General features: G+C 37.4%; 1 protein-coding gene across 1 annotated transcript in view; it reads left to right on the forward strand.

The window, feature by feature from the left end:
- The window catches only part of LOC137620689 (diacylglycerol lipase-alpha-like), a 788,256-nt gene extending 770,673 nt beyond the window's left edge, over positions 1 to 17,583 (forward strand). The window contains 1 exon segment of the mRNA XM_068351035.1: positions 1,242 to 17,583. Coding sequence (XP_068207136.1) covers positions 1,242 to 2,756 — 1,515 coding nt within the window. The 3' untranslated portion in view covers positions 2,757 to 17,583.
- The last annotated feature ends 1,600 nt before the right edge of the window (positions 17,584 to 19,183 follow it).

Below are 19,183 nucleotides of genomic sequence, written 5' to 3' on the forward strand. Positions count from 1 at the left end.
AATTTTATGAAGACTTTTATAACATGATTTTCATTAATATTACATTTACTATAACTGTGACTAATTGAATGACTGATTTGGTTTTCTTAAAGATTTTTTCATTATTTTTCATTTTTAATATATATTTTTATTTAAATTCACAAGTTTATTATTCAATTTGTTTAGTAGGCAACTTTAGTAGACACTTAATTTTAATAGTTGTTATATATAGTAATAGCTTCCCTTATTTCTCTCATGCTTTTCAAAAGACTCGAAAGCTATTTTTTTTTATTTTGGTGTCTGTAGTTGAAACTAAGTGGATTCTTCTAAAATGCAAAAATATAAAAACACATTTCTATTGAGATGTTTTAGTACCAGTGTATTTGTATAACTACTTGTGGGCCTAGGCTTACTTGATAGATTTTAAGTTTTAATAATAAAAATCTTTTTTTTTAATTTGGTAGATATTTAAGGAATTACATTAACTTATTGTGAGGTCAAATAAAGTGTAATGTTTTTGTTGTTGTTTGTAACAGTATGAGCCCTGTAGAAAAACATCAATGGAATATCCCTGCTGACTTTCACATGTATAAAGATTTATGTAGTAGAGTATCATATGTATAAAGATTAATGTAATACAGTAAGACTTTAAAAACTACATCAGTGTGCATATTGTTCTGATAAACAGAATAATATTCTTTTCGTTATTTACCTTACTTTATCTCTATTGAAAATCAGTACTGTACAGTACTGTATTAGAAACCTGAGTAGCAACGTTATTACAGTATAATGTAAATTCTCTTCTCCATTAGATATTTATACCATAAGACACAATATCTGAGAGTTTATGTATGTTAGCATATGTGGTCTTGCTATTGCTTGCAGTATGCTTACCAGTGAAGGAGGATGTTTTTGCCTTCACATCTATAAAATCATTATTTTCCTTAATATCTGCACTTCCCTGTAAAACTGCTTATTAAATCTTCACCATTAGCAAATGCATTTTTTAATAATCTAGGTAGATTAGCAACTTTTCATAAGGATATGTGCTTCTTATTACGCTTATCATTAGATTTTTTCAGTGAAGGCATGATCAGTCCACATACTGCAATCTTATCTAATAATAAAAGAAAGCAATAGAACCTTTATATGTACTGTATACCTTAATTTGTAGTATTATTTCTTGTGCTTTGTTCCTTTTAAAATTATTGTTGCATCTTTTTTCATCATGATGAGTTATACAATGTTTGTTCTTTACACAGGTCTTAGAGAACCCAGGTCCAACGAAACCTCAGCGGATGTCGGACAGCCCATCCCGACAACCGAATGATGCTATTACGATACCTGAGGGAGAAAGTAGTCATTTGCTTTCCTCAAATTCTCAAACCTCACCTGCTGTTCTTCCTTCATCCTTTACAAATGACTCTCTTAGAGCTACAACTTTGAATAGTACTCCTTTATTATCAACAACAACCAGTGGAAACCGACTAGCAACTCCTCCACACCGATTGCTGTTAGAAACATCTTTTACTTGTACACCCACAGCTTCACCTGAGCCCCCATTTGATCTTCGTCGTCATGCACATATTCATTCCCCTGCAATTACTTGGGAGTTGTTATCTGCACTTGAAGAACAGTTATTGCTAGGAGTGAGAGAAGCTGGAAGAGGTGCTGGAGATCGTGAAGAAGATTGGTTAGCTGGTGTGGCTCCCTTAGCTTCACCTGAAACTCTTAGTGAAGCTTCTAGTGTTGTTTCCAGAGCATCTTTATTGTTAAGAGAAGGAAGAAGAGGTTCTTCTGCGCTTCCAACTCTACAGCAATCTCCTGTATTAAATCATCGACCGCCACCTGCTCGTCTTGGTTCTGGATACTGCTTTTATGTTGAGACACCTCCATTAGATTTGCGAAGGCAAAATTTACCACCCCCAGAAAAACTTCCAGAATCATCTGATGATGAAGAAATTTCACCTCGCTCAATAACTCCAAATTCTTATATAACCATAGAGCCCATTATGCCCACTCCACCTACAATAAGGAAAAGCAACGAAATGCAGAGCTCAAATCATGTGGATACTATGCCTCTTGTTATCAATGAAGATTCACTTTCTATGTCAGATCCTTCCACACAAAATACTGTCAAATTTACACCTAAAGCCGTCCAAAATAGCAAAATTTTTTTATCTAGGACAGTAGAGCAAAAAGACAAAGAGGAAGCTGGAGGATGTGGAAAAATTGGAAGTTTAGAACCACTTGATTCACCAGGTAGTGGTCCAAGTCGTGCTTCATCATCTGGTTCCTCTCAAAGTTCTCATCGAGTAAAATTTGATTTAACAAATTCACAGATGTCGAGAGACTCTGGTTATGGTGAAAAACTCAATGGTTATGAAAATCTTTGTGTTAACACTGGAGATTGGGGTGTCTCAAGTGGAGCTTTTGGGGGCCAGCAACAGGAATATGGTAGAGGTCAGCCTTCTCTTGTTCATCATTACACGTATTCTGGTGTTTCACCTCAGCTTTCTCCTTCATCACCAGCAAACACCGATTCATTTACATCTCCTTTAACTTCAGATCCTCCATCATCTCGTCCCATGTCTCTTCTCCCAACCCCTGTTGACATACCCCAAGTTTCTACTATGTCATCATCCCAAACTTCCATATCTCCACAAAGTGCTCACCCACTTTACAAGGCAACTCCTCTACTTCATGACCTTACTAAAGTATCAAAACCATCAAGTGGCATTGGATACTTGCCTCAAAGAGCAGAAAGCAGTGTTTAGTAGATATTTTGTATGCGAACATATTGTGAATGTATTGAGTGAACCATTTTTCAGAAAATACCTCCCAGTACAGTATTCTAGTCAAATGTCTTCAAACTCTATCTTTAAGCTATTCTATTAGGTAATATCTTCTTGAACAAAGTAATTTGTGTAAAGTAGATTTTTTTTATAATTAAAGGAATTTTGCTATATTTTAAGTAACTTTTATTTAGGATTTACATTAATTATTTGATTGAGTAATGTGCATAATTTTTTTCTTAACAATCTGAATGCTATAGTATATATTAGATAAAAGTGGATAAATTGATATTTGGGTTGTTCACTAGAAATTGATGGATTCTACCTACAGTGCCAGAATATTAATGTAAGATTGTTAAGGTACAAAGTTTGATGTCATTTAAATATTTAAAAGACATGGTATATTTTTCTTGGATTTTCATAAAAACTGCAATGTACACTTCCTTGTTTGAAGAAAATTGGAAAAAATTTTAAAACATTTCACGTTTTGCCGATAAAAATATGCTGCTAAATTTTAATATGTAATGGTTTGTTTAATTTAGATTAATTCACATTTTAAAAAGAATGATTTAGATTAATTCACATTTTAAAAAGAATGATCTTGACAAAGACTAGTCATACTACTTTGCGTGTCAGAAGCATCAGCTATGAGACATTTTACGTCATCATTGTATTTGTTAAATTCATAACAAAGTATATTTTTGTAGTGTCAGAAACTAGTAAGTCGTCTCCCATAATCTTATATAAACACTTGCTCTGAGATTCAAAACAATTATTTTTTTTTTCTAATCAGTTACCTAAAATTCTCTAGTATCTCAATAATTTGCAAGATTTTATAAACTTTTTACATATCTTTGAAAGTTTAATAGCAGTTACCATCAAGCTTTGTGGTTGTTGAATTGGAAAGCATAGGATAACTGGCATTAATAACAATTGATGAACTTTTCATTTGTAATTCAGTAAGAGCTGATAACAATGTAATTCACATGGAGGAATACTGTGACCCTTGAGGAGCTAAGTGGGTAAATTTTGGATATTTTTATAAGCTTCTTTAAATGTTATAAGTGCCAAACATTGTTGAAACATTCTTATTTGTCATTACACTTGGCTATTGAAAATATAATTATGGTTTTGACTATAACTATGGATGTCAAAATATTTGTGTGGAACAAATATAAACAGTCCATTTTTAAAGATTTCTAAGAATTTTAAATGTGAGAGTAAGGGTTTTTTTTTATCAACTTTTTTTCAAACAACTTATTACTGTACGAGGGAAAGAGGCAGTGAGTGCTGATCAACCCAGATCATTCCAAGAGCACTCATGATATTTTTTTTATCTTACTTGATGGTAGATATTTATAATGTTAATATATTATTAACTATGTCAGATTGGATGAAATACTTGGGTATATAGCTTGTTTATGGTTTGAAACTATGTAAACAATTTTCTGTTAACTTTATTGCTATGACACAATTTTCTGTTAACTTTATTGCTATGGAGTTTTTCTTGTTACTTAAGAAATGCTGAGAATATCATTTTGAACGATCATAAAGAAGTAAAGTGATCATTTCCAAAATTCTTTAAAATAATATTTAAAAAGTAAGATAACCCTGTTACATAAGTTATCATTGATATTCTGATCCCAGAAGTGTTTTCCAACATTTACTACCATGTTTTCCTTAATTTTGAATATGTTTTAGTGTATTAGTAATACAATCTTCCTTTTATCAGGTACAGTATTCTGGTCCACCTTACTCTTGCATTTTGGAGCTATTCCTTGTACAGTACTCTTTCAATTTCTGTCTTGTAAGGTTGTCAGAAGTAAATGTCTTATTCTATTTTTTTCTAAAATAGATTAATAAAGTCTATGCTGTGCAATATGTTTTGAGAAAGCTAAAAAAAAAATATTGTTTGGAAAGCTATCTATTTCACATAAACTACTGATATGAAAATTGAACCTACCTATCCACAGTATATTCAGTTTTCATTGTTCTTTCTTTACCTCATTCCTTTGTTTATTTTCACAAGTTTTCATATTACCTTCTGACTCCTTAATTTTGTTAGAATTATTTGCAACCCATATTGAGGTCGTACCACATCAAGTTCATCTTCAAATTATTTCTATGAACCTCCCCAGACATTCGCATTGCTTTTTTTTCAGCTGCTGTTTAATTGACCTTTACCCGTGAAATTTTCCTATTTTCTTCCCTTCAGTAAATACATCCACTTAATAAAGGAAGGACCATTCTAGCGGTAAGTGAATCGCCATTCTTTTTGTCTCCGGTTTCTTCAGTTGTCTGGTACTGATAAGACATACATAAGTTTTCTCGAGATATCTTGCTTAATACTGCAGATTAAGATGTCTTCCCAGGCTTTTTTTTTTCTTTTAGCAATTACTGCATGGAGTGTGCACAGAAATTGTTTCTGAAGTTCATTATCCATATTCCCTTGCTGTATCATGTCGGGGCAATACTGGATTCAAATAATGTGAAAAGTGAGTTTCTTTCATGGTACCTTTCACGTGAAAGTATGTGCCAATGGCTTGACGACCAAGCTAACAGTAATAATCCTTTCTACTACCTCAATTCGATTATAGAAATACTCTATTCAAGCAAAGCACCAAAGGGAACTTGCTGTTAGTTCAAGGGAAAAGCCAGAGAAGACTACTCAAGTTCATTGTAGCGGGGATGATGACGATAATGATAAGCCTCCACCTTTAAACAATTAACGTAATCAGTCAACTTTTGACAGTGACGAGCTTCATAAGCTCATCATTACCTTCCATTGTTGAAGTTCAGAAGTCCAGTGATTGTTCTCTAAATTGGTAACTGGTCCTAAGTGCCGTTACCAAACTAACCTGAGTCTAGTTTTCAAAGTGTCTCTTTCGGGAAGGGTTCTGAAAGTGTGCTGTCCATTACAGTTTCGAGAGCCTCTCACGAAACCTCAGATTCTTTAATTACTTTAGACCCTTCTGCTGCTAAACCCTTATATATGCCACAATCCTAGTCACTTTAAGACAACTAGATTCTGAGGTTGGAGACCAATTGGATAGTCTGGATCATAATTTCCCCCACTCGCTAAAGTAAAGGCTCTTAATTATATCGTATTACATAAGTGGATGGCATGGCATATCATATAATTTTTTAAACCTTGGTGTGAGTGAACAAAGTTCTAACTAAACTCTGTTGCTTGCATCATGTTTTATTGGCCAATGTCTTCCATTCGCTAGTAAAATAGCTCATCACAGGCGAGGTAAATATAGTCGCCAGTACATATTTTAACACAAGTCTATGCGTGCACAGTATCCCCCTCGTTCACACCAGTTGTAAACAAACTGGGAAATCAGCTGATTGAAATTAGCTTTATTTCCATCAGTATGCTGCTAGAAGATAGAGGAGGCTACCTAGAAAGTGCAAAATTATCTCCTTTTTAAGTGTAACAACCTTATTGCTGGTTAATACTTTAATAAGTTGAATAGGCTAAGTTTGGAAGGTTCTTATTCCTCCTAATCTGTGGAAATATCCGGTTTCGAGGGGTTTATATTCCTGTTATAATATTCGTGGGAATAAAAGTTATATTATTGTCTTATTCAGAAAAGGTTAGCAATTCCAGATAACATTTATGCCTGAAAGCTTCCATAATGAAGAGAAACTGACTGGTATAAGAATCATCTGTTGCATAATATTGTCTTAGTTTTCAATTTGATTTCCAGTCTTGGCCGCATCATTGTACCTCATAAATGGAAATTCTTCAAACATGTTTTGCAAGATAGTTTACTAGAGATGCTGTTTGTGGATAATCAAATAAGGCAATTTTTTTTATTCACTTTACCGAGTAGTTTTATACTGTATGTGTTTACTGAGTTTTAATGGGCTTTTCTGCTGGATTTGATAACATTTGTTAGTATTACTGTATTTTAAATCAATAAGACATCCTTCTTTCAGATTGTGATATCTGTTTATAGTGGCTTATGTTTATTTTATCTTCCGTACTGAATGAGTATTTACATAGGGAAACCCATTTTCCTAATGGCATTAGCTCCAGCTAAGCACGTAAGTACCTTCAGGGAACACAAGATAAATTATTTTAAGGATGTGTTTGACTCATTTTCTCACATTCTTTCTCTGAAAATGGATGAAAGCATTTCAACAGAAAATTGGTTTCTTTGTCCTATAAGATTCATCCCCGTAGTATTTGGACAAAATTTCAGGTATTAACCCTTTTACCCCCAATGGACGTACTGGTACGTACCACAAAAGCCATCCCTTTACCCCCATGGACGTACCCGTACGTCCTTGCAAAAAAATGCTATACATTTTTTTTTTTCATATTTTTGATAATTTTTTGAGAAAATTCAGCCATTTTCCAAGAGAATGAGACCAACCTGACCTCTCTATGACAAAAATTAAGGCTGTTAGAGCAATTTAAAAAAAAATAAACTGCAAAATGTGCTGGAAAAAAATAACCCCCTGGGGGTTAAGGGTTGAAAATTTCCAAATAGTCTGGGAGTAAAAGGGTTAAGAGGTAGTATACCTATTTTATTTTGTGGGATAATTATAAGTTTGGTCACAGCTCAAAAAGACGTAGATATAAATCTAATAATAGGCTTGAAAGTGAAGGTACATACCTAGGCAAGGCATCTAATTCCCTTAAATTCACTCAACACTTCTTTGGAAAAGTCAGCAACAACTCATTTCCATACCAGGTTGGTGTTTCTTATACTGTACATCATAAAAAAATCATGGTTTGTGTACGATGTCTATGCCCTAGTCCCTATAGTGGCTGTAGAGACATGGCCTATTTAATTTTGTTCAGTTGGTTTTCAACACCCTTATCTAAGTCTGGTATTTTAAATAGCTTTATTGAACAATCTTGAATCCTTTATTTCAAAATTTATGATATGAACTGTTCTAAGTAAGCTAACCCAGATTGGTAAATCTTAACCTTGGTATATTGCATTTAATGAGATTTATCATATCATTCCCTCACTGGCACTCCCCTCCAGTTGAGTTTGGGAGTCAGGGAAGGTTCTTAAAAATAGAACAGAATTTTAATCTAAACAAAAAAATTCTATACTCATCTGGTGTTCATATACATCATACCCTTCTCTCTCCCTCATGGTTTCATGACAATAGGGATAATTTTTAATTTGAAACTGAGGAAATGAAGTTACCACTTGCTTATTGAAGGGAAGAAAATTTCAATATTTTAAGGACAAAGATCAATTAAACTGAGCTTATGGAGAAACAATAAGAACATAGGGTGATAAAGTGAGTATAGAAATAAGGAATTTCATTAAAATTTTGTTCTTACATAATTCACTAGCTATCCTTGATAACTTTACCTTTTCTCAATTTTCAAATTCCTGTCCATCCATATTTTAGCATGCACTGTAAAACAGTAATGTAACCTATATAGAAAAATTAATTTGTTTCACTACGGTCATATCTTCCTCACATTATACTGTATAGGGATATCACAAATTACATTAAGGCACTTTCAATTTCATGAAAAATGTATTTGTAATATGAGCAGTTTTCACTGAATGTTGTATTTCTCTGGTTTTGAAGCAACACATCTTAATTTTATTGTTCGCATCTTCAGTCTTTAAATCACAGTGAATATTCTAATTGATGATGCCATGTGCAAAATAATTTTTATTTTTTTTTTAGTTTGTGACTTTCTTTGATACTGTACATTTACCATGTGTTTACTTGGCACATGATCCAAATAGGCTACTGCACTGTATTCATGCTTTCCGACATATCTAACCTATACACTACTATACTCGATCTTACTGGATTTTAATTTTTTTTGGTGTTGGTAAGATAGTCTTTTTTTTTTTTTTTTTTTTTTAACTGTAATTTGTGTAAAGGATGTCTTTGAAAAATTCAGAATGTTGGAAATTTTGATTTTTTTGTGAAATTCTAACCATTAGGGCGTCATATTTTGGCCCAGAGACAATTCTTTTCATCTTACGTATCAACAAAAGTAGCCTATCTTTTAACATTTATTGTCACCGCTTACAGTTGAAAGCAATATTTTCATATTGATTGGAAGTTATTAAAGTTAGAATCATATTTACATAAACTGCAGCAAGTTTTGTAATTATGAGGTATTTTAATATTCTTTTCAATTATTGCTGGAATCAGACCATTTAGTTTTAAAGTAAGTTGTATTTTTCATTACTAGGAGAATAAATAACAGCAAACCTGGAATGTGGCAGTAGAAACTTAACAAGGTGTTAATGACCAGCAGGAAGTTGTCCTTGTTTCCTTTCCTCACTGGGCTGTTCTTCCTGTTGGGGCCCCTGGGCCTATAGTATCCTGCTTTTCCAAATAGGGTTCTAGCTTAGCAAGTAATAATAATTGGTTTTGGTAGGAAAGTTTGAGTAAAGGACTTGAGGTTGTATAGTTAGGGAAAAAACATTACTTAAAAAATTTGTGAATTGTTTCTACATAGGAGACTCATCTTTAAGCAGCAGGAAATCCCTTTTCCAACTGGCTGGAAACTCAACCCAGGAACTTGATACTTGTGCATCTGGTATGCTGAAAGAGCAAGTTCCCTACACTTATTGTATGAGGAAAATTCCAGCAAGTATCATGACCCTTGCCTCTAAGGGTTGTACTCGAGCTGGAAACTTCCGTGTTGTAATCCTAGCAAAGAGGGTTCACTGACACTGCTTCTTGTAGACCATATTATGGACCATTGTGTTTACCTAGTAATGTCCCACACCACCTTGTAAGGAGAGTGGGGAAAAAGACTCCCTTATTTGAACACAGAATACTGTACCTAAAAGCTGAGTGGGCTTACCTAACTAACAGATCAAGTCCAGCTGGCTAGGTTTTCCAAAGCTGTACCCCAAGAGGGGGAAGAGCTGAAGGAAAGAAAGGCCACTTCATTTTCATCCCATCCTCACTCATAAACCCAGCCCTCAATCCGCAATTAGTGGTCCTGTAAAAGGAGCCAAGGTAGCTAAATTACCTGCTATCCAGCTACAACAGGTCCTAAGAACCTATCTACGGTGACCTGCAGTGAATGTTGTTTGACGCGCTTGAAAATCCTGCACTACAAAGTTCTTTTTGAAAGCTAAAGAGGTACTAATACCTCTCACGGTGTGAGATTTTACGCATGTCCTTTTCGTGGAAGGGGAAGTGAGCATCTAAGAGAGAACCTCTCTCAGCCAGAACAAGCTCATGTCCTTGGATATTTTCTTCATCTTCTCATGCTCCTGAAGAGATGTTGCAGGTGAGGTCTGACAGACCTCGTTCCCTTGAGGTTACCTAAGTGCTCTCACAGGACACAACAAGAGTTGATCAAGATCATCAGTTACATCCCTAAAGTTCATAATCCGAAATGATAAAACCAGGCAACGACGGATTATGAGTTTTAGTTACAAAGTCAAGAAAGGAGACCAAGACCTGTCTCTAACCTTTGGAATGGGTGATGTTGAACAAGAGACCTTGGAGCTCACCTACTAGTTTAGCCAAAGTTAAAGTGAGCAGGAAACCAGTTTTAAGGGTAAGGTTCTTATCTGAGGCTTGTCTCAATGATTCACAGGCTACCCTCTTCACTGAACATAATACTGTTCCCAGATGGAGAACTTGCTGTAGTTACTCAAACCTTTGTATGAGCATAGGAATTTCCTCAGAAGAAATGACTATTCCCTTCAGGCAATAGCCTTTTACTCCTAAAATGGAGCAGGGTTTCTCCTAGCAGAGGAAGAGTAAAAAAAAAAACAGTGATTAACGGAACAGAGGTTCTAAGAGGAGAGACCCCTCCCACGACATCAACCAGAGAAAATGGACCACTTGGCTTGGTGAAAGCTTTTCTTTCCGAGGAGATGCTGACTAACCTCCACACATGAAGTTGAAGGGATCCCACTGCAGTGTGGAAGAAACTGCCATGCGGCTGGTTGGAGTAGGCACTTCTCTCGGCAGGAAGTGCAGGTACTATTCCATATGTGGCCACTTCGGTGCTACGAGGGACATTAGTAGGTTAGGAGTTGCCTAAACTCTATTTAAGACCCTTCTTAACAGGCAGACTGACAGAAAAGCATGTACTGTACATCTAGGTCATCTCATGGATGCTTGCACGCGTCTTCTAACGCTACTTTCAGGTCTGGATCCGGAGAGCAATAAATTGGGAACTTTTGGTTCAGGCAGATCATGATCATCCACTATCAAAGAACCCCACCAGGACTGGATCTCTGTCGCTATCCAAGGATATAAAGACCATTCTGACCCAACTATCTGAGTCTGTTAAATTTGTCCACTACTACGTTTCTTTTGCTCTTGATGAAACAACCCGACAGGGTAATCTAGTTGAGCTAGACGTACTCAAAAGTCCCACTGCTAACTGGCACAGTTGCAGACATAGTACATACAGTATCCTCCCTTGTTTATGTAGTGCACCACAGTGGTGGTCACTTACCAACACACCAAGTGTTCTGTCAGAAGGGGACAAAATTGCTGAAGGGCTAAAGCAGCAGCTTTCTTTTCTAGAATGATGATATGTTCTTGGTAATCTTGATCCATCCAGGTACCTGACGCCATGTGGTGGAGGGTTGGAGAGTGGGTACCGTTTCAGGATGATCATTTCTTCCAGCCAGTATTGAAGAACCTTTCTGGACTGGATAAAGCAGAATGTCCAGAAGCTGATGCCAAAATCTTTTAGTTCCTATTGTAGAGATCTGTGGGAAATAACCAATGTTAAGTGCCCCAGGGATATCTGCTACTGGCATGCTGGAAAAAACGACTGCTACAAATCGTTTCCTAGGACAGGAAAACTTTACCTTTCACTGTATCTATATCGATCCCAAGTTATGCTTGTGTTTAATTGGGGATTAGGACACTTTTCTTTTGATTTTATCACAACCCCCAGGTCTTGATAAAATGAAAGAACTCTGGTTAGGAGAAGGAGACAGTTGTCCTCCTGACTCCACAATCATTCATTCAATTGTCTAGATAGCGGAACAAGGGAATACCATTGCCATGTGCCCACAAGGATACCCGTTCAAAAATCCTTGTGAAAATTTGGGGGGCCATTGACAGGATGAAGTAAAGGACCTTGAATTGTAACACCTTTCCAGCTACTTGGAGCTACTCCCTGGAGGAAGGATAGATAAGGATTTGGAAGGATGCATCCCTCAAATCCAAGGTGATCATTATGTCATGAGGTCTGATTAGTAGTCTGTCCATGGCTACAGTCTCCATCCTGAATGGTATCTACCGGAGGAGCTTGTTCAGTGCTGAGAAGCCAATGACCAATCTCCACCTTCCAAACAGCTTCCTTACAAGGAAAAGTCAACTGTAAAAGACTGGGTAACTGACGTTGATCTCCAGAAGAGCACCCTTCTCCAGTATGGCTCACACTCTCTCTTGGAGGGGAAGATCTTCTGACCCCTGGCAATAGGATGACGATGACCCCGGTGGCAGAATCAGAGGAGGGGAAGAGCTGAAGAATGGGAGGAAGTAACAAAAAAAATTGGAGGACCTCCACCATTCCTCTCTCCACACTGTGGAACTACCACCTCCTCCAATTGACTCAACAGCATCACTTAACTGGTGGTGAAGTGGAGGGAGAACAGCCTCCCAAACAAAAAAAAAGTTTACTTTTGCCTTTCCCTCTGCCTCTAGAGCAACCCTGGTTCTGGCGGTAGGGAAAAGACTGCGTTGAGTTCTTGCGGATGGATTGTTGAAAGCGGAGTCTGTCTCTCTCAGCTGGTTTTTGGGGTTGGGACAGTTGCGCAGCTTCTTTACTCAGATCTGATGTGGAGCGTTGAGGCTGTTGAAAAGACACTCCACCCAACAGAATAGTCTTGTGCATCCTCCATTTTCTAGCTGTCACCTCCGCCTACACTGATGGGAAGAGAGAGGGGCTCTTCCAAAGACGAGCACGTAAACTAAGTCCTTCTCGGCAGCCGATCCATTTGTGGAATTTCAAAATCATGGTATCACAACACTAAAGCACCCACTGATTGGCCACTTGGTGCATTAGGAACTCAACTGCTTAAGCTCTCATCAGGACAATGTCCTGAAAGGCCTACATCTTGCTATGGTCAGTTAGGTCCTCAGTATCAGCTAGGTAGCCAACTGTACCTGACCAGTATACGATCCATGAGGCTGATTGCATGGCAGCCATAGCTGTGGCTTCCGTACCGGCTGCTATGGGCATGACAGAGGGGATTGTAGGCTCTCTTCCTGCCCGAAAGGGGGAAGACAAGGCCTCTCGTAGGTGGTTGACCTTTCTGATGTAGTGTAGTTCCTTCAACATTAAATCCATATCTACCTCTTCCGCATCTGTCGAACAACGATGCAATCCTAATGGATGTGAGCCCTACAATGATTGTCTGAGAGACATAGATGAAAAGAATGAATCAGGAGAATAAACACATCCTATATAGTAATAATGTATAGGGAGCAGCATCCAAGAAGAAACATGTCTGACAGACATGCTTGCAGTAGAAATGCCCGGGAGATATGCGACTGGAAGATATGCCCATAAGAAATGAGCATTGTACGCTTGATAATGCGTGCATTTGGTGAAGCTGCTTGCAGAGAAGAAGAATCCAGGATAGTGTGCCCGGGATATGTACTTGGTAATGTGCTGGCCTTAAAAGACTTACTGTACTGGAAGACAAGGTCAATCTGGACCTGCATGCCTAGAAGGAGCAAGTCTTGGGATGCATCTGAAGATGGGCATGCTAGCGATGAGTCTAGAGACAGGGTCATCTGGAAGACATGCTAAAAGTGTCTAAAAATGCGTGTGTCTGCCAAACCTATCCCACAGCGTCTTGTGAGATGTGCCGGAGGAAAGGTGCATCTGGAGAGGCTGGTCGGAAAAAAAAGCTTCAAGTAGAAGAGAGTCCTAAAGAGACTAATTATTTACAGGCGAAACTCCTGGATGAGTCCCTCGAAAAGTGGTCTCTGGAAGAGCAATATGGCAACTTGTTTTCTAAAGGTTTGGATGAAGGTAGGCCTCCTACGAGAAGCCCGTCTTCAATCTGCCTCCAAAGAGGCTGGATGGCCAAAGTTTGATAATCCAGCTCTAGTTGAAAAACAACCTTGCAAGCATACTCTGAAGGACAGCTCTGTTGCCAATGGAGAGGGTCAGTCACCCTCTTACTGGATTTCCTAATTGGAAGAGCATAAGCTGAAGGGCACTACCCTCTGGAAGGAATACTGGAGACTACACAGCTTCCCCGTAGACACTAAAGTGGTTTCTAGGAAGAGCTAGAGGTTCCATGATTATCCGAGAAGGGTGCATGGGAGAAGTCTCACTCCGAACCCTCCAAAGGACCTAAGGAAGTCTGGAGACTACACTTCCCTGTGTATACCAGAGATGTCTAAAGGAAGAACTAGAAGGTTAATGACAATCTAGAGAAACAGCAATTGAGGAGAAGGGCACCTGAAAGAAGGCTCTCCCTTTGAAGGAAAACTTGAGATTACATAACTTCCCCATGGACACCGGAGGGTCTATAGGGAGGCCTTGAAGCAGGAACTGAAAGGCGCTTCTCTCAGGAAGGCGGTTAGTAGAGACTCTTTCCCCGAAAACTATGAGGGTAGACTGGAAACTACACAGCTTCTCCGAAGACGCTTGTTGTAGGGAGGTCTAGAAGTCCAAAACAATCTTATAGACTCCCGAGAGGTAATAAGATCCCCCTTCGAAGAGGGAGGATCTGACAAGGTCGGAGAAACTTGGAGCATGCCCCAAAGAGCTAATACTCTGGAGAAAAACCCTAGATGAGCACGCTCCAAAGATCTAATGCTCTGGAGGAGACCTCCAGAAGGGCAAAGCACTGGATTTGAAGATGAAGGCACTTACAGTCGCAAGGCACACTTTGCAAAGGGAAATTCCTGTGGAGGGAGTTAAAAGTCTCGCATGAAACTTAATGGACAGGCAAAGGAAGAACACGAAGAGCTACTGCCTTTCTTGGTAAACGTTCCTGTTTCTGTAGGGGGGGGGGGTTATGGGACTGTCTGACTTTTAGTCTTAAGGACTACCACTTAAGCTGAAATGGACTCCCCGCGGAAGGAAGACTCTCCCGTTCTGCAAGGGAAAGTCCTTCCTACTTCGAGATATATCAGGGTTGTGGTGGCCTAGAGGTAGCATCCTTGCCTGGTGATTGTCAGACTAGGGTTCGAGTCCCGCTCAGACTCTTAAGTTCCTTTGGTTGCTGTACCCTCATCCTTGTGAGCAAAGGTTGGTGGGTATGAGGGACTCTATAGGTCTATCTGCTGAATTATCAGCAGCAATTGCCTGGCCCTCCTTGGTCCTAGCTTGGGTGGAAAGGGGGCTTGGGTGCTGATCATATTACATATGGTCAGTCTCAAGGGCATTGTCCTGCTTGTTAGGGTAATGTCACTGTCCCTTGCTCCTGCCATTCATGAGTGGCATTTAAACCTTTAAATGTCAAGTGAGAGGTTGAAGCTAAACCACCTTAGGATAACTCCAAAGGGACTAAAGACTGCTTCCTCAAAGACAGCACACCACAAAAGAAGAATCTCCCAGTCCAGCCTTCTAATGTCAAGCAGGTAGGAAACCAAAGGCTGCAACCTCACACACTTTCCATAAGAAGCCATTGGATGCAGTGGAAGGAAGCCTTTGCTGAAACCCAGGGGAAGATACACAACTTGCCCTCAACAAGGCACTGATCATTCTCCCCAAGCTTTACAATAAACAATCTATAAATATGCTGGGATAAAAAAGAGAAAGTAAGTTCCTGTCAGTCGTTTACGCCTCGTTGTAAGTATTAACTGCCTTGGTCCAGCTTTGCTGTTATCTATTCTTCTAGGTAAAAGATGATGGCTTGTATTTGGAGGAGGAAACCCTTTTGTTTGGTCATCATAGATTACAAATCACCATTCCAATTCAAAAAAAATTTTATATACAACTCTTTTCCAATAAAATGTATTTTGGTTGCTAAGCAAGTATTCAATGGTACAATAATTTCCAAGGTTATTAAAAATCATTTATTTCTTTGGACATCCTGAAAATGGAATGACTCCATTATCAGTTATGCATGCTACCTTACCAAATTCATTCATTTTTATGGCATATCAGCCACCTGTATGCTAAAACTTCCAAAACAATGAGAGAGTTCAATACTGAGAATCAAATTTATTGATTAGGCATGGGTCTAATTCAATATCACAGCATTTAAGTGACAGACTAGAGTTACAGTATCTTTGACATTTTTGGCCTTAACTCCCAACATTGTATTTTCAACAGTCTGAGTATTGTCTCTTCCTGTCATAATTTTTTAATGTAAGCAAGTTCTTGTGCCTTCCCAGCTCCAGCATACAAATATCAACATATTACATTCAAAGATGTCTGGTTTTGCTTTGCCCTCTTGTTACAATTTAGTGGAAGTAAATTATCTAGATTACCATTTTTAGTAACAAGTCTTAACTTATTGAAATATTTTCCATGTACAGTATCAATACACACCAATATTTTCTTTAAGCCTTTCAACTTTATACATACACTAGTGCAGAAAAATAAATTCCTGATGAAACCAGTAATTCCTGCTATGTCCATGGTAGTTGGTACTTTAATTATATTTTCCAATGTACTGTAATTCAATAAATAACAGCACTTTTATAAATTTGCATTGTAGAAAATGCTAGAATTGTGAACATTACATATCCAGTAATGATTTAATTAGAAGGGTCACAGGGAGTGTCAAAACATAATTGTCTTAAATATTTATACTACTGCCACAGGAAACATCTTAACTATGGTTAAATTCTTTTCTGCATAACCACATTATCATATATATGTAAAGAAATAATTCTTAAAAGTTATTCTTGTGCTTTCCATGTTGATCATTCTGTAAATTTTAATGAACATAATTTTTTACCAAGAAATAACAGTATTAAGAAAATAATCCTCAAAATGGAAGAAGATATTTATTTTGCCCTTACTTTGGCTGAAATAATAAATTATATCGTTATCAAGTGTAACCCACTTTTGTAAATTTGTAAAGAACAGTACAGTAATCACTCTTGTACCTGCACTTATACAGTAAAGTAGCTCCAAGTAGAGATGCAGATAAGGTCAAACTACAATTAAGGCTACATATTTGCTAGCCTTGATTAGGTTACCCCAAAATTCAGGCCTAACAAACTCCAAATTATACATTTGTATCGACCAAAACACTAAAAGTTTGATTGTTCAGTCATATTTGTACTTTCTCCATTCAGTACAAGTACAAACAAATACCAGCTCTCACTCATAAGAGTGGATTGGGCGGGTGAATATAGGGGAAATGCGGATACGCGAGAGATTGCTGTACATGGTTTATGGGTGACAAAAGTAGCCGTCAGGTTACAGTCCTGTTTGTATAATAATTCTTGGTTCTTCATGCTAATTTAAACCATCCAATCAATATTGGAAAGAATTACTCTGTCATTTGGTTCAAATATAGCTATCAACGGTAATTCTCAACTGAAACTGTCACTGCAGTTTATGTGAAAATTTTTACTTTTCAAGGAAAGAAATTCTACATATGTATGCATACATTATTTAAATCTAGAGATAAAGGAGTTTTCAACATGCATATTAACAATCAGATGAGATTTTTTATTTATTTGTTATGGTGTTATGTATTAAATATGAGTTCATCAAGAATCATCTTGAACATTTATCCAGCTGCAGGTCACCATTTTAGATTTTTTTTTTACTTTTTATATAATGTATTACAGAGTATTTAGAGATTATGTATTAGGATTTTTCATCATAGAATTTTATACAGTTATCATTTGGAAAATTTGATAGCTACATTCAATCAATCAAAACTAGTATCATGAGCAGACCATGAATTATGTCCTAAAGGGGTGTATCCATTGCATGCTTAATAATTTCATACAAATTAAAATACTTTATTTAGTATTGCCAGATAATTGTTCAAGTTCCAACTAGCATATAAATGACACTTGTTTAAAACATGATTTTGCATGCAATGGACACCTATCCCATTTCATATTGGGACACAGTTCATCATAACTTTACTTAATGTACAGTATTCAGAATGATATTCTTGTTATTGTTATTCTACAGATTTATAATTTACTTGTAATTGTTTTTAATTTATAAATCTTTATTTATTAAAAACTGTACACTTGTAGATACAAAGTATCATAAATGCATTTATAGAGACAGGATGTTTATATTGCATATCCTTTTCATCTACAAAGCAACCCCTTCTTGAAAACAAAATTCCTTATTGTTAACCATTGCTATTAAGATTACATCACAATGAATGGTTTACTATTTTTTCCCTTTGGTAAAAGATAAAAAAAATTAAAAAGAAATACAGGAACCTGAATAAAGTTCTTACTAGCCAAGCTACAACCCTGACTGGAAAAACTGAATGCTATAAACCCAAGGGTTCTTACAAGGAAAGTAGCCCAAAGAGGAAAGGAAATACCTGTGCGGGAATAGCAGCGAAGCTATATATAAATAATCAAGAAAAAAATATGAATATGATCAATTACATTAAAATATCACAAATTAAAAGTAATTTTTATTTTTGCCAACTATATGAACCTGAGCCTGTTAATAGAAATATATTGTTGGCGAAGACTGAAACAGCCATTTGACTTTTAACAAGGTAAACATAGTTGGTTGGCAGGTAGCAGGAAGCCGCGCCCACCTAACAGAGCAACCTTTCACCCTAGACTTACGTCACAATTGCTTTCTACAACGATGTTACTTGTTCTGTGAGAGAGCTGGGTTATTACCGATCCCGAGGAAAAGGTATCCAAGGCCTGTGGGTATAAGTCCGAAGGTAGTGGACAGAAGGTCATCTAGCATTTTCAGGTACTGGCCTTTATGACTTGTGCCACAGATTCTTCCTGAAGGCTAAGGTAGTGACTTCCTGAGGCCTTGTACTTTAGGGTCCACTTTCTCGCCTTTCATCTAGGGAGTAAGAGAGCCTGCTAGTATTCCTGGAGAATGGTTCTTCATCTTCCCAAAGTTTAGGAACAGTCTCTACTGCTCAGGTTCGAAGTGTTGAGTTTTTCTGAGGTAGCATCACAACACCTTCAAAGAACAAAGAAACAGATCTTGATCACTAGTTGCTAGTTTTAAGGAGGAAATGGAGAAGGTCTCGAACCTAAAATCCTGGATCACTGGATTTTGTGTTTTCACAACAAACTGCCAAAGAAACGAGAAGGGACCTCCTTCCAACCCTAACATGGCCAACAAAAATGCTATATAAGTTGCTCACCCTCTTCGCCAAAGGCGAGGCAACCAGAAATAGTCTTAAAGGTCAGACCCCAATCTGGTACCTCTTTCCGGGGGCTCTCTTAAGAGATCTAAGGACCTCTGTGACGTTACATTCAAGAGGTCAAAGTTCCTTCAGAAGACAAGACTGTCTAAAGCTCCTCATGAGCATGGACAA

The sequence above is a fragment of the Palaemon carinicauda genome, chromosome 27 (assembly GCF_036898095.1).
Source record: "Palaemon carinicauda isolate YSFRI2023 chromosome 27, ASM3689809v2, whole genome shotgun sequence".
NCBI lineage: Eukaryota > Metazoa > Arthropoda > Malacostraca > Decapoda > Palaemonidae > Palaemon > Palaemon carinicauda.